At 34.3% G+C, this 16651-nt stretch overlaps 1 protein-coding gene across 1 annotated transcript; it reads left to right on the forward strand.

Annotated features, from left to right (window-relative positions):
* The first annotated feature begins 897 nt into the window (after positions 1 to 897).
* On the forward strand, positions 898 to 12840 carry LOC110455208. Its single transcript, XM_021505191.1, has 5 exons — positions 898 to 1041; positions 2878 to 3012; positions 7131 to 7250; positions 10179 to 10305; positions 12603 to 12840. The coding sequence occupies exons 1-5, from the start codon at positions 954 to 956 to the stop codon at positions 12832 to 12834; spliced, it is 702 nt and encodes a 233-aa protein (XP_021360866.1). The 5' UTR covers positions 898 to 953; the 3' UTR covers positions 12835 to 12840.
* Positions 12841 to 16651: the final 3811 nt, after the last annotated feature.

Raw genomic sequence — 16651 nt, forward strand, 5'->3', positions numbered from 1 at the left:
TAGTAGTAGTAGTAGTAGTAGTAGTAGTAGTAGTAGTAGTAGTAGTAGTAGTAGTAGTAGTAGTAGTAGTAGTAGTAGTAGTATAGTAGTAGAAGTAGTGTAGTAGTAGTAGTAAAGTAGTAGTAGTAGTAGTAGTAGTAGTAGTAGTAGTAGTAGTAGTAGTAGTAGTAGTAGTAGTAGTAGTAGTAGTAGTAGTGTAGTAGTAGTAGTAGTAGTAGTAGTAGTAGTAGTAGTAGTAGTAGTAGTAGTAGTAGTAGTAGTAGTAGTAGTGTAGTAGTAGTAGTAGTAGTAGTAGTAGTAGTAGTAGTAGTAGTAGTAGTAGTAGTAGTAGTAGTAGTAGTAGTAGTAGTAGTAGTCGTGTAGTCGTAGTAGTCGTCGAAGCATTAGCAGCAGCAGCAGCAGAAGTAATACAGTAGTAAAACAGAACGGATGTCAATGTCATAGTCTTCATCTGTTTTAGAGTACCATTACCCTAAATATTACTACGGAAACTACTGCTGGTACTCAATATGAAAACAATGGACAAGGTGATTGGTACATTGCTTCTTGTTAATCAAGTTTTCCTAGTATTATCACAATCAGTGCAAAGCAATTATGTTGATGAGACGTTTACAATAGTTTGCAGAAATGATGGGTATGCCTTCTCGGAAATGAACAAGACAGTGAATGTCAAGTCGGCCATAGAATGCGCGAGAGAATGCATTCATATGGCGCCATCTATCGGTGGTGTTTGTGAGGGTATAAATATATGTGATACAATTTTGGATCCTGCTTGTGAACTGATTTTTACACCCGCGAATGGCATTGGGGAGGTGTATGTATTCTCAAGGCCTGGGTGCCTGTTCTATGGGAGAAATAACGGGAACATCGTATGCTCTCAACAGGAAGCAAGGAATGAGACATCTCATAACTATGGATCGAATTCATCATTACCTATCAGCATTGTAGATGGAATGTCAAACAATACAATCAATGGAAGCTGTGTGGACCAGAATAACAGTACAATGAATGGAACGACACATCAAAATGGGACAAACAATGGTACGTTTTTTTAGCCACTTACCATGGACATAAGTGTGGGATAATTAATAAACCCTTCTTAGAATAAATGGTAACTTAAAAATGTTAAAATGTCAAAATATTTAATCCTAAAATTTTAATATTACATGTATATGTTCATTAACATTTAACATCAATAGGATTAACAGGATACGATGGCTGTGTTTCAAAACAAAATCTTCATGTAGGGTTTCACCTTATCGTCTTTTTAAAAAGGGATATTTTTTTATTATTTTATTGCCTTCAAATATAAAAAAATTAAATGTTAGAAAAACTCAAGATAAATATTTAAATCTGGCATCCATAGAGTCATGTATATCACTAACACTATCAGAAAAACAGTACAACAAACGGGACGACACATCAAAATGGGACAAAACACGCTACGCCTATTTAGCAATCATATTGCCTGCAGAAACAAAAACTATTTACATCATACCATTAGAATATTTGCATTTCGTTTAATGTTCGCGGGTCATTATTCCATACTATGTTTATAATGTTAAATAGCAGAGAGCTTATATTAGTTTACCAGTGCAGGTTGCCAAGGTAAACGTTTAACGGTATCAACGGGCCATTTCGTCCATTGGTGACTTATCAATGGCACATAATATCAAACAATTGAAAATCCAAATCTACAATGATCCGAAAAGTGAAAAGCTGCTTATAAAACCGAGCCTATTGTTAGAACTTTTGGCTACAATACATAATTTCTTTAAATATGTAAGTTAGAAATCATATTTTGAATATCTTAATATCTATCGGGTCATTATCGGCAAGATAAATATGTTATAAGGCAAAATATAAGTTGCAGTACTGGCATTATATATTTTTATGTGTTTCATACAAGCATAAGTAAAATGTTAATAAAATTATATCAGTTAGGTACGTGTTTTACTTATAAACAATATATATATAAGGTTAATAAAATAGCATTAATACATGTATCACTGATAACCTTAACATATGCAATTTATAAAATATAGCATTTATACTTAACTAGTTACCTATAGGGGTCCTTACATCAGTGTCCATGTCAAATTGAGTTATTAAACGAGTTCAATAAATAAATATGACTTGGACAAAATTGTAAGATTCTATTTACCACACATGCAACATTCATAATTTTAAAAATAACGCAATTATTTGTTATCAGCAGACTCTATATAGGTCAATGCCAAAGTACTCCTATTATAGTATTGTTGTTCCGCGCAGTGAAAAGTAGTTTCAGATGGTTAGGTTTTAGTTTTAAATGCAATGCAAATAATCATGAAAAAATAAACAACTCAAATTCATTTAAAATAACATTATTTATTAAGTATCATGTGGTATAGTAATACAGGTAGTACATGTAGTGGCGCAGGAATATGTTCCAACGGTTTCTACCAATCGCAGCACCTATTACACGTTTGACATAGTAAAATCGTTCATAAAGTCCAAACTTTGTATCCTTAACCTATTAAAAGTTAATATGATAACATTAGTACACTTATAACTAGTAACCTTATTTATATAAAGTTTATATAGTGTTTTTACATATTTAACTTAAGAAGCATTGACCTTTGTAAAATATATTTTATAGAGTTTGCACGTGTTTATATAGTAACCATAATCTACATTAAGTTTATAAGAAAGCATGGTTACATGTTTCACAAATACCTTTACAAATATAAAATGTTTATAGATGTATTCGTAGCCTTAATTAAAACTATTTCATATCGAAACCAGTCCAAATCAGTGAAACTACACATGTACATTGGTTGCTTGCAAGTTTATGTATACCTTTATAACCGTAGCTCAATGATAACAATTTTACAGTCGATCTGTGGCCAAAGGGACCGTTCACATTGCTGCAACCTTCCAGCGGCTGTCCAGATGGGTGGTCTACAGGATATATACAGTTCGAAATGCAGAACCCAGGATCTAGTTATTACTCTGGCACTTATCTCGAAGGTAAAAACTTTGAACGAGTCAACTCACAAACAGAAATACTTTGCAGGTGTCTTTACAGTAACGAGAATAAAAAGATATTGTATATAACTCTTTAACTGTATGTTATGGTTGTTAATTTGTGATATTTCCGTATAAACATTTGAAATATATTTTGACACTGACTCATGCAAATTTGTTTTAAATCAATCTATATTCGTTTTGTTTATATATCCGAATAATACTTATACTGTTAAGCTTGCTTACATTAACAAACATTATTCACCATATCCTTTTGTGAATCCCGATTAGTTCTTGGATTGATATTTTTGTTATTACAATAGAACCAATCTGTCTTCTTCATTTCAGGAATGACTTTCTATTTCTATCAGGTTGTGAGGTTGATAACGCAAGCAGAGTATGTGAAAATTCATCCTCGATACTCAAGGGTTACGCTAACGTACGTTCTCTGACTCTTCTAATTTAATTCATAGCAAAATCGAACGTTCAGTGTCCGCCACCTTGAGTATGAGACAGGAAGACAAGACTGATCCTTTGATGTACATCAAAATAATATCGAGGTCGCCTAACGGTAAAATTGACTGGCTTTGTCGGGTCAAATATCACGCCGCGTGCCTTTAATTTTTCTATGACATATTCCAGGGATGCAGAGAGTGCAAGTTAGCGTAATCCCTTGAGTATCATTCATATCCATAACAACTTTATTCATTAATCTGATCAGTGGACAAAAAGCTCATTCCATACATATTTACGTGTAATCGGTTCAATAAAAGTAACAGCCGGAAATTAGCATAAGCCTTGGTTAACTCCGCCAATATCTACGATTGAAGACGTCACACAATGGTGACTCGTTCCAGAAAATTTGCATAGCTCCGCCTACATGTGTAACGAACGGGTCTCTACGTGGGCGCCAATTGTAACGAACGTTACCCTACTCAATCGGGTTCGACTGACGCTTTCGCTTGCAGATTCCATTGATTTTAAATGAAGAATGAGATGATAGAGAGGAAGCAGAGATTGGTGGCAAAAACAAATTTTGCTGATGTTGATTTACATGTTTATGTTATGTCTACATGCAGTATCAAACTTAACAAAGCACGTGGCGGCATGTTGGTTTCCGAATTTACACCAACATTCGGTAGAATAAAGAGTAAAATTGCCCTTACTATAATTTGTACGCACAACCTAGCTAGATACATTGGAACGTATTCTAAAGCCTTTCCCGAGATAAGATGACACGTGGTCGAGAGCATACCACTATCACTTCCACTCAATAGCTTACCCGTTAACCCTTCTATTTTTTCAACATTTCTTCATGTGAGCTCGAGGAGCCTACAGCTCATAGAAACCATCACTAAATGCCCTAAACAGACAGGGCGGAGAATGTTCAGTCACTGCCTAAGTGCTACCAATAAACATCTCTCTTCCAAACAGTATGAAAACCGACATGTCTCCCGAAAATTGTATTACAATTTACCTCCCTATTTCCCAACTTAATTATCGCTAGAATGCAAAAATAATACTCAAAACCTGGCAATGGATCTTCCATAAAAGTACCTAAACCCGAATTTAGGATGTGCGACATAGAATATTTAAGGACATTCCAACAATTTAGTGCGCATGTACCTCAATTATGTTTGAGAAATATTGGAGGAGGATTGTTTTGTGACAGGGATTGTTTAATGCTAACGGAATGCATTATTGAATTTGATATACTGTTTGGTGTGGCAGCCATATTAGAGAATCCTTAAATCATTGGATTACCTTGCTAGACAAAACACGTCTTACCTGTCTGATATCGGGAGCCAAAGGTGTAGTATCACCTTTCGATAATTTCTGGTAACGGCCGGTATAATTTTACGGACTCCCCGTCATCAGGTAATTGAACGCAACGCACACAAAGTTGATGCGTTACACATGTATTACTGTTGACGTTTTAGAAACTCGTCACGTCCTATGGTCAGGATGTAGAGATGATAACTCCAGTTTGCAATGGTTGTTGAATAAATGTAAGTTTAAACTATAAGTATATCGCAATACTGATAAATACACGGTTAGTGTGTTCCTGATTTATTCGAGTCTATCACATGACGTGAAAATAAGTGCTAGATCGCTACGGAGCCACTCTACCAAACTGGCAAGAGTTATCGCTCTTCGCTCGTAAATCTTCCTTGACGGCAAAGCGAAATTTAAAATCAGAACCCAGTTAATTTTCTCGCTGCAAAAAAAAAAAAAAAATCATTTCAGATTGATGCATACAAATACTATGCATCGTACCATGTATGATGTAATTGCATAACCTATACGCTGTATTGCTTTTGGTAAATAAAACTTGAACTTGAACTTGAACAGAAGATAAATATATTTTTTCTGTAAATAATTTTCAGATACTTCCTAACAAAGCCATGGTCTCCGTTTTACAAATCATTTTGATATTTGACACATCACCATTTTTTGCATAATAACGAAAGTTCGAGCTGACACTTCCGCCATTTTTTACCTATAAATGAAAGCTCGCACTAACATATTCTGTCTCTGTAGATGGTGGTATTAGGTGTGCTTTCTGTGTTATATATACATGTGTGGTTTACCATACTCGTCACATATACATACAAGAGGCGTCGTTTGTAAATTGGAAAAATCTATATATTGATTTCCTGGCATAACGCCAGAATTTGGTGTAAACGTATGATGATATTTAAGGAATGAATCTTGCTTTTGTCTATTTCATGGGGGGATGAATTGAGTTGGTCTTGAAACTTTAATGACTGCAAAGTTTTTTTCATTTTTTTTTTTCATTGTTTTGAACAAAGACAAAAGTAACCTGGTGAATGACGCATTTTCGGTGTGTTCTTTTTATTGAACTTTTTTGACCCGGTGGTAAATATTTCCTGACGTGAATTGCGGAAGCCCGATATCAATATCATTCGCGAGGGTGAAAACCGATGTCAAATATGATTCATTTTGGGAAATAAGCCTTCATATGTCTCTACTACCAGAACAATTAAATATAATGTATACTGTCATATTAACGAAAACTTAATAAAACAAGACATTTCTAACTTAGAAAATATACATGGTGCATTAGAAAGAGAATAGCCACTTATTTATTCAAAAGGGGTTATCTCTACGAACACACAAAAAATACTTAAATCGATAATTACCTAACTTTATCTGACGTATTTAAGAATAATAATTGGGTAAAGAAATGCAAACCCGGCTTTGAAAATTTAACATATTAATTAGCAAAACTTACCAACAACAAGTCAATCACTCAATCACTCAACACTGTCAGCCATCACGAATGACGTTAGAAAGGCGTTCAACGACTCCTGATTGTTGTTTATGCAGAAATAATGTAGATGAATATCTATTTGTTTCTTGTTTTGTTTTCACTACCATGCTTCTCGCATTGAGGACGTTGCATTACATTTGACCTAATCTTTCATTGTGGATTTCATCGAGGAAGAAGAATACACTTACCCTTCAAGAACAGCTGATCTGTCCTTGTACTTTCCACATGGTCTCTGTTTTCGTTTTGTTTGTTTGTTTATTTTTTTTCATCTTTTGCGGTAGTTTTATTGGATTTGAGTTTTACGGGATTTTTATTCTGCGTTATTCTGTTGTTTTTCTTTTATTTAAATTTTGATTATTGTTTATTTCACAAAAAATATGAAACAAGTTATTTCAATTTATATTGGTCACTCTTGTTTGCCTGGATGATAGCGCGCGGGGGTCTTAATGTGGGAGAAAACTGGAGTACCCGAATAAAACCAACTTGATTGGGCAGGTGACCCAATACCTTTTCACGTCCGATCGGAGAATCGAACTCCGGCCGCCTTGATGAAAGGCAAGTGCGCTATCCACGGCGCCACCCGGCAACCCGGCCACCCGACCACCCTTGTTATCATTTTCATCTAATCAGTTTTGTTTATTCAAGACAGTGCAATGTATATCTTTTTTTTTTTAATGTATCAATGAAATAACGTTGTGACGTTAAGTAGCAACGAAAAAAATATTTTCTGGTTATTATAATAGAAATCATTATCAAAAACGAACAATGGATATTGACAATTATTGAAAATAGCATTCACCAACATTGACAATCGTCTATATTGTAGGTGATTCAGTCAACAATCTGGTGCAATGGCACTTCTGTACGAAGACATCTACAGACGGATCGCCGAATTGGCCAACGGGGTCTTACTGCATACTACGACATGGTGGTGCATGTCCCAACGGTAAGATGCTCGTATGCTAACTTACATAACATACCGTAAGTTTGTGTTTGTGCTATATTGATCAGGCATCCTTCTTCTACTACATGAAAATCACTAGAGAAATCCAGTATGTGGCTTTTCGTACATACAGTAATCATGCGTCAATTTCGTTTTGAAAATAACTAGCTCAAATTGACAAGGATACGACCATTTATGGTTGGTTAAAGCAACAGTGCCATGTTCAGTATTTTAATACTGGGCCCGTATTCATGAAACACTTATCATGCTCAAGCATGGATTCTGTGTTCAAACCAACTTTCTTGCAACTCGCCTAAATCATGTGACACAGCCAAGGTCAAGTGTAAATATTGAAAACGGTATTCGGCTTTAAGTCTCACCAAAATGTCTCTAAACTATTGAGACAATATGGATTTGTCTTACTTTATAACCCGGAACAAGTCCGTGGTTGAGCATGAGAATAGTTTCATGAATACGGGCCCTGGTCTAAGATGTCTGTATTTGTTTCTTTATTGCATGCGTTGTGTTACATAAAAGCTCTGTTAGGTATAGTTTTTCTTTCATATATGATTTATAAAGCCATCCACACGCTTGAAAAATAGCATACAATGCATTGTTATAGTTTTTGGCAGTGGTACGGGGAACCCTTTAAACATTTGATAAAGGGTAGGGTCAATGCCTATGGAGATTTAACATTAGCATATTACACTATTTCAGGAGATAATTGTTCTTTAATTAAGATTTCAGCAAAAAGATTGTGAAATTTCATCACGAATGAGTACATTCCTATTTTTGACACGTTAATTTACATAGTTCTAAAACGAGGCTATTTTTCACACCCGCTTAAATGTTGGCTACCAATAGTATCTTCCAACGTTAGGAATTTCAAAAAAATGACAATCGGTAAATTTGTTATATTACAATTTTGATTTGAAGAAAGGAAATCACTGTTTTCCTTCAACTTGTGTTTCTTAATAACCAAAGGTCCGTGTGTCTTGATATTTAGCAAGTAGGTTGTTCACGTGAATGGATATAAGTTTCGTGAACGTTGTAGGCATTGACCTTCAAAATCACCAAAATCAAATATGCTAAAATAAAACATTTGTTTAGGGAGTCAGACAAGGACATCGTTCCTTGCCCTATTTGTTTAGAGTTAAAGATATAAAATTCTGTTATATTCCTTCATATTTTGTTTAATGAATGAATCGTTATTTACCATAATTAACATTGATAATCAAATCTCCATGATAATTTCAAATTGGATATTGATCATGTTTGACATGCTAAAAAGTACTTTACCGGTTTTGATATTACATAAAAGTGATTCTATAGACAGAAGATATATATATATGGAGGTTTTGTTAGAGAAGCTTAAATAGACTACCATTGTTACTATATATAAGCAAGTTGACAATGTTGGTTATATTTCACATTTTGTGAAAATCTTTTATGTTTTTCTTATTACAAGCTTACTTTATGAATACCAATAATAAATATTTAGTATTAAAATAACAGTAATTGTATACACTGTACACTATCATAATTCATTTTCAAAATTACATTTGCCTGTGGCATTAATCTGTCATTTTGTTAGGATACCCCCGTCACTCAACCTGATGTTATGCATGGATGTCCATTTCTGTTATCAGTAGTAATAATGAATAATCATTAATGCAGTTATTGTTCAATTTTATACATCTAGATATGGCGAAAAAAATAAAAGAAATCGAAATGCATGTCTGCCGCTTTCCTCGATCTTAACTTGCAACATGATCAAAAGGGACGGCTTATTACAAAGCTGTACGAAAAGCAGGACATTTCGACTTTCCTATTATGAACTTTCTCTTTCTTGAAAGCAACACCCACCTTTAATATCTCCCCTACCTGTTTACATGTCGCAGTTGATTCGGTAATTAAGAGATTGCTCCGAATATCATGACTTCCGTAATAGATCTCTACTACTGACGGACAAAGTTTCCAAAGGACGACTGCTGACAACACAGGGTGTCCAAAGGACGACTGCTGACAGACACACATTTACAATACAGGGTGTCCAAAGGACGACTGCGGACAGACAAACTTACAACACAGGGTTTCCAAAGGTCGACTGCTGACAGACAAACTTACAACACAGGGTTTCCAAAGGATGACTGCTGACAGACAAACTTACAACACAGGGTTTCCAAAGGACGACTGCTGACAGACAAACTTACAACACAGTGTCCAAAGGACGACTGCGGACAGATAAACTTAAATCACAAGGTTTCCAAATGACGACTGCTGACAGACAAACTCACAACACAAGGTTTCCAAAGGACGACTGCTGACAGACAAACTTACAACACAGGGTTTCCAAAGGACGACTGCAGACAGACAAACCTATAACACAGGGTTTCTAAAGGGCGACTGCTGACAGACAAACTCACAACACAAGGTTTCCAAAGGACGACTGCTGACAGACGAACTTATAACACAGGGTTTCCAAAGGACGACTGCTGACAGACAAAATTACTACACAGGGTGTCCAAAGGTCCAGGTCAATGAAGACTGTGGATAAGTTTTATGGTCGCCGTCAGGATCTCGCTGGGAAATATACCATTTCTTTTTGTGATATTAAGTTCGATGTTTTTGATTGTGTTATTCTTTCCTTTGTTCATGATTTGCCCTAGTTTTATCTATTTCCTAACTATGATTTTTTACACTTCTGTATTCGCTTCTTCTTAATGATGAATATGAGTCATAATACAGTCTAAAAAACAAAAGCGTCATAGCATACAGTACAAATACATAGTCAGGGCTTACTCAAGATTGAATATCTGATAAAAAAAAACTGAGGACACTTTAGGTAGCATGTATTGCATCTGGCATATGATCAGTGATTGTAATCGTTTGGATTCACTTCCTTGCAATATATGTGTTTCCTCTTTTCAGCATTTATGCCTGGATTAGTTGCTTTTGACGAGGAGGACAACGGAAACCAAACAAATAGAGTCCATCATGGTACACTACCGGACTTATCCAGCTGGTTTATCGATGTCGCTCTGTATTTTTGTTGCAAGTAAGTACAAGTAAATAATTCTGATACCGTACATACAGAACAATGTTATATCGGGGAACTGCATTTGATCTCATTTTAGAATTAACCGAATATGAGTATAATTGCTTTACACTAATCTCAATGGCTGTTTTGCTAAAATTTCTTTAGTTAGGCTCGCTTTCCCTAACCTCTCCCTCTCGAGACTTTCCGTGTGAGTTTCTGGTCTGAATTCCATTTAATATTTGGTGTTGTAAAAACGAAGCTTATCGAAAATCACAAATGAACACAAAAAAAAACAATTTGGTAAACAACTGAATAAAGAGATATTCGACATCCTCACTGAAAAATGTCATCTTGGAAGACGTCTTGTCATTGGTCAATATAAAACCTCTGTAAAAGCAGTACATATATATACTTGTATACAGTAAAACCTCGATGTAAAGTCCCTCAAGCCAACAAGCCAAAAAGCTTACCGCAAAAATGTCAAGGTCCCTTTTTCATTATTTTCTTAAAATAAATCTGAAACATTTCCCTTAATTTATCGCCAAACGTTTTTATAATGCCAATAATTTTCAGGATCAATTGTGGCGGTATTAAAAAGTGTTACTGTAATATAGTTCACCACTCTTTACCAAATAGAAGAAAATACAAATCTGGTAAAATTCACTAAGTAAACTTGATAAAGTGCAAATCATAACTTTGCTTAAAATCCATTAAAACCCATTTAATTATGTAAAAATTGAATAAAGCTATTGAGTTGTTTATTAACCGGTAATTGTGATATAAACGGATTTAGCTTTTGAGTTGTGTATTAACTGGTAATTGGGATATAAACGGATTTAGCTTTTGAGTTGTTTATTAACCGGTAATTATGTTATAACTAGATTGAGCTATTGTGTTGTTTATTAACTGATAAGTATTTGAATGTAAATCTGTAACTGGTTTGAGCAGTAGAAAGTTTTGTTGGCATGGATGTATATCTACTTAATAGTGAAATTGTTGAGATGTTGTGGACTGAATATGTAGCCGAGCAGCTAATGTTTTGATTTATTTGTAAACCTGGTCAGGGTCAATACTAGATTTGAATGCTTCACGTTACTCCTTCCTGCGACCAAAACCAGAGGATGGTGATCTCCAAATTAATAATTATGGGTTAAAATATCAATGACGTCACAATTACTGAAACTGTTACATTCATAATAGCAATTTGATGTTATTTGATGTTATGATCAAATTACAAAAGATCTATAAGGGTAAGAAGTGAAACTTTCGTCGCTGAGGTTTCAAACTCGATATTTAGGGTTTCTATGTTAAAAGGTTGTTTAAGGTTAAGGATATATATTTGGTTTTCAGGATAACGATTTCAGAATATATAGATAGGATCTTAAATGAGTTTTCATTCGATATATTCAAATTTTATAAAACGAGTCTTAGGAGTTTTTATATTTGCGAGCCTTGGCGAGCAAAAATTTAAAATTCGAGACGAGTTTCATAACGCTCATGTGAAATGGGAAAAAAATAAGATACTCTTTATCACATAACTCGGAAAACTTATATTTTGACAGGTTTTAAAGCAAAACTGTAGAGGGCTTAATCAAACGGAGACAGCCATTTAGTTGCGCCATTTACAATTAATGACGTCACGTCATTGTCCATATTATGACGTCACAATCGATTTCTGACTGGCACAGACAATGCAAAACACTCCAGTGTATATTACACTAGTGTCAAATGTAAAAATATTACACGGGCGAATTCACTGGATAACAGGTCGATTATATGATAAAAGAATATCTATAGAATCGAGCACATCAATCACATTTCTTTTGCTCAGTAATATATATACTAGAACACTAAATGATATCGACAGTGTGGATGAAATGAAGTCGAATTTCAGAGGCAGACAAAGGTTAACTATACATTACAAAAACTGTACATTAAAACATTAAAAAAAGAACAGCGATTTTTATTTTTATTTATTTTGCAAAATAATGACAGCATTTCACCATGGATGAAGCCCAGGAATTCCTTCGAAAAGGTGGACAAGTCATCCACAAATTAGCAAATATCGTTCAACCCTATCGTCCACGATAAAATTAAAACAAACACTATGTGCGGTAGTATTCAAGAACTGCTTAAAGTTGAGATTAATACGAATATGGTTTTAAAAAGATGGTCAATTGTGAAATGGTTAGTGGAACGTATATAGTTAATAGGATGGAGGTGATCGCTATAGTCCACTTTACTTAAATTAACATTTGTGTTAATGAAATGATGAAGGCAAATAATCCCTTTGATATCCCCTTTATACTTTTCAGGAACGACGGGTATAATGGTTCGACGGAGGTGACTCTCCCGGTTACAGATCCTTTTTATTTGTTCCCGTACTATAATAGAGATTGTCAAGATGTTGCTGATATGAACAAAGTCAGAGAATTCACCTATTTTGATTGTGAAGACTTCTCTAACCAAAACAATGCGGCAGGAGCGACACCTCTCAATGTTTTAAACAGTAATCATAACATCAGTTTTTGTTATCACTATCAATGAACATTTTGCCTGCTGCCCAATCTATTTGTCTTTTGACAATAGAATTTATTGAAATTGAATGAACATTTTGAAATATTGAAATGATGCTGTTCTGCATATACTATATGCTACTGGTTGAATTTAAGTAGAGTAAAAGCTGTTGTTTTTATTATATTGTATTAATATTACCTTCTGTTCTAATTATATTTTAATGGAGAAATGTGAGATATATTATCGTGAATAAAGTGTTTTGTTGACATGTAAACAAAAAGGTTCTTATATATTAGAAAAGTGAATAATTACACAGTTTCTAATAAGCCGATATGACTTGGTATTTTCAAATGTATGTGAAAAATATAATAACTTGTACACTGATAAGTCGCAAGACTTAAAGTTAATAAAGAACTTGAACTTGTAAAAATGAGTTGATTCATTCATCCATCCATGCATCCATCCATCCATCCGTCCATATTATTTATGTATAATGGACATAAGAAATAAATAATAAGGTCTACGTTGCAAACACTATTTTAAAGGCTATTTGAGCTTAATGTCTAGACATTTGCCCACTTTACCACTTGACTACCAGCTAATAAATGACATGGCGACATAAATGGTAACTTTCTACGGCGTTGAAATACCAACCTCACTTACTTTTAGCTTTTTACATATTCAATTCTACGGGGAAATGAATAAGGATTTTCTAAACGTGTTGTGTTAACTTTGTTTAAGGCGGGGTTTTAAAATAGATGGTGGATGAAGCAGATCTAGATCAGATTTGCCTAAAACTATCTGGAGGAAATTTTACATATTCATTGTAACCCGATAACTAGCTATGATATTGCAGAACGTGACAAACTAAAGAACGTTTTAATCACGCTTTAGATCGTGGGTAGAAGATTCATTTCCCTTAATTTGACTGCAGACATTATTGTGAGTGTCACATGTCTTACAGGAAATACCTAAATATCGGTAGTCAGGTATATGTGATTAAATGCAAAAGCCAAATGACAATTGTAACATGCGGTTGGGAACCCAGCAAGTAACTGACCACGCTTGAGGTTTCGTTATAAAATAACAAACTTACGTCACACTTCTATTACTTTTAATACAAAAACAAATGCCTCATCATCACCAATAGGCCAATCATACAATAATAAACAAAAATGACAATATACCTTACACTTATACCTTAATTCACTATTGGCAAAGACCCGGATGACACTTTACGGCAAATAATGCCGTAAAGTGGTCTAGTGCTTTAAAACACTAACATATCGTGTGACTATAATTTCGTTATAAAATAACAAACTTACGTCACACTTCTATAACTTTTAATACAAAAGCAAATGCCTTCTGTAGAGCTAACTTACTAAAATGATGTCTAGTATACTATGTATACGACTTGACAATCATCCAAGCAATCTGTAGTTAAAATAAACTGACTACATAATATGTTTTACGGCACGGCCGTTTGTGAGGGCGGACCCAGATTGTTCTGTAAACGTATCGGAATATCGGTACTGTACTCTTTCAAGCATTGATTGATGTGTTAAATAAGTAAATCAGACCTACATTTATAGCTATACAGTGTATATTACAGTTATGTTTCCTTTCTTGATTTCCCACGAAATTACCATGCTACCTTTCAAGGTTGTTCTTGTTGTTATAACATGTATAAGTAGTTGATATATGCTCCACATTTTAAAAACTGACAAAATGATAGGTTATGGTTCTATTTATATAGAATTTTGTCTAAAATTTATACAAAATAACACAAGAATGTTTTTTGACCAAGATTGAGAAGTGAAACATGTTAGCAGTTTACTAACACAAAAATAAAGAAATGGATGACAAACTTTGATCAGGAATTAACCTGATTCAGATGAGTTAAAACGTGCAGTTAGCGACTGGCATGTCACCCACCACATTTATATATACATAAAATTGAATTTGCTACATGTATTTTCTTAGGTAGTTACAAATTAATTTCGCTTTAAGTCCCAAGAGTCATTTTCATTGAAATTGGAGTCAGTATCATTTATTGCTTCTTCAAATTGAATTGCTTGTTTTACTTCTATGTCACTAGCGACAGACAAACACATGAAATGATACCATTTATTTGACAGCACATCACTAGAATGCACTCCATCATACAAACAAAATCTACCACGTTTCTTTGTGGAACATAACAAAAGGTCGCGATCCCATCTCACAGGTGTGGTAAAAGCAAGTAATGCAGAGTTAATAGTTTTCAAATCTTCCTCTAAGTGTTTCTGCTGTAGTTGTCTTTCCTCTTCTGAATACATAGAATACTGCAGTTTTCGTTTCAATGGATTGAAATCACGATTTTTTTCAAGAGAAACAGATGGAATACATGTTGATTTGTGACTAACAATCATTTGAAATATCTCTAAATTCAAAAAATTATAGACTGCACATGTTTTGCACGTTTATCTCAGTTCTACCGGAATGAGTATATTTGTTTCAGCAACTTACTGACTATATGTATAGTTTAAGCAATAGAGAAAATGTATAGTTTCCACAATTAAAAATTGAATCAGTTAAAACTGTATAGATATTTTTTTTCAAATCATACAGTTTTGTAAAACAGCAGATTTTCTTTTATGAATAAAAAATAGCTGTACGATAGTAATCAAAAATGAAATTGTTATGAATTCGTGCAAAATATCAATTAAAAAATTCTTATGAAAATACTTTATAAACTGTGATAAACTTCCTTTTTGTTGACAACCAGCACGTTGTTTTGTTGATATTCCGTTTTCTAAATATATACAACTGCAATCTCTACCAAGAGTTGTCATATGGAGTGCAAGGACCGTAACTCTGCGTAGAGACTGATTCCACTGCAGATAGTCTCGTTCAACCAGTCTCTTGTTGTCTACGCAAGCGTCTGATTGAACGAGACTACACTGCCGACACAATCATTTTTCGACCATTCAGAACTAGAGCAATGTAGCAGTATTACATGTACCTGGTAAATTGTTACTTCGTAATGTGTATAGACTGCTTTGAACGAAGGCTTCATGGCAGGACAAGTTGGTATTAGACACAGTATGTGTAGTTATGTCAAGAGAATTTACGTCTTTAACCGGAAAGTATCAAATATTTAAGTATCCTATAGTTAGATTTAAGTTTTAAATCTTACAAAAATGTAACGTTTGTTCGAGATTCGGCAAACGAGAACTTGTTTCGAGACCAAGATGGCAGAGACTACAGCGCCTGCGACTGGCGGCCATGTTAAGACACGTTTTTCAGTTCCATAGGTATTGTGAATAATCTTTATTTTTCTTACATACGTGTTACCTATAGGGAGAGCTCCGCCCTCTATAATTTGTTTGTTTGTTTGTTTATGTTTAACGACCCATCGACGGCTGTTGGTCATTTAGGGCCATGGTGATTTTTTTTGATTTTTTTATTTTTTTAACAAACATGTCAATAGCGAAGATTAAATCAGGCAAAATAGTTCATTTTAAAAGCATTCGCATTGTTTGTGTAGATAATTAAAAATAAAAGGGGGTTAAAATAATAAAAGAGATAACGAATAGATGAATTGGAATATGTGATATATATATAACGTCAAAGGTGAGTTAAAAGACATCAGAGTTTGAAATTCGGATACCAAATGTTGGCAGAAGTTTTCGGTTTTGCGTAAATATGTTTTTATATTTTGGGTTGAATACTTGGTCGAAAGCAGGATTTTTAGGGTTTGATTTTAATTGAGCCGCAAACTGTAATGCAAGTTTTTTTCTTCTGTCATAAAGGGATGGTTCATTTGCTTCCACGTACAGGCTTTTTACAGGTGTTGTTCGAAAAG

Source organism: Mizuhopecten yessoensis, unplaced genomic scaffold, assembly GCF_002113885.1.
Source record: "Mizuhopecten yessoensis strain PY_sf001 unplaced genomic scaffold, ASM211388v2 scaffold8167, whole genome shotgun sequence".
Lineage (NCBI taxonomy): Eukaryota > Metazoa > Mollusca > Bivalvia > Pectinida > Pectinidae > Mizuhopecten > Mizuhopecten yessoensis.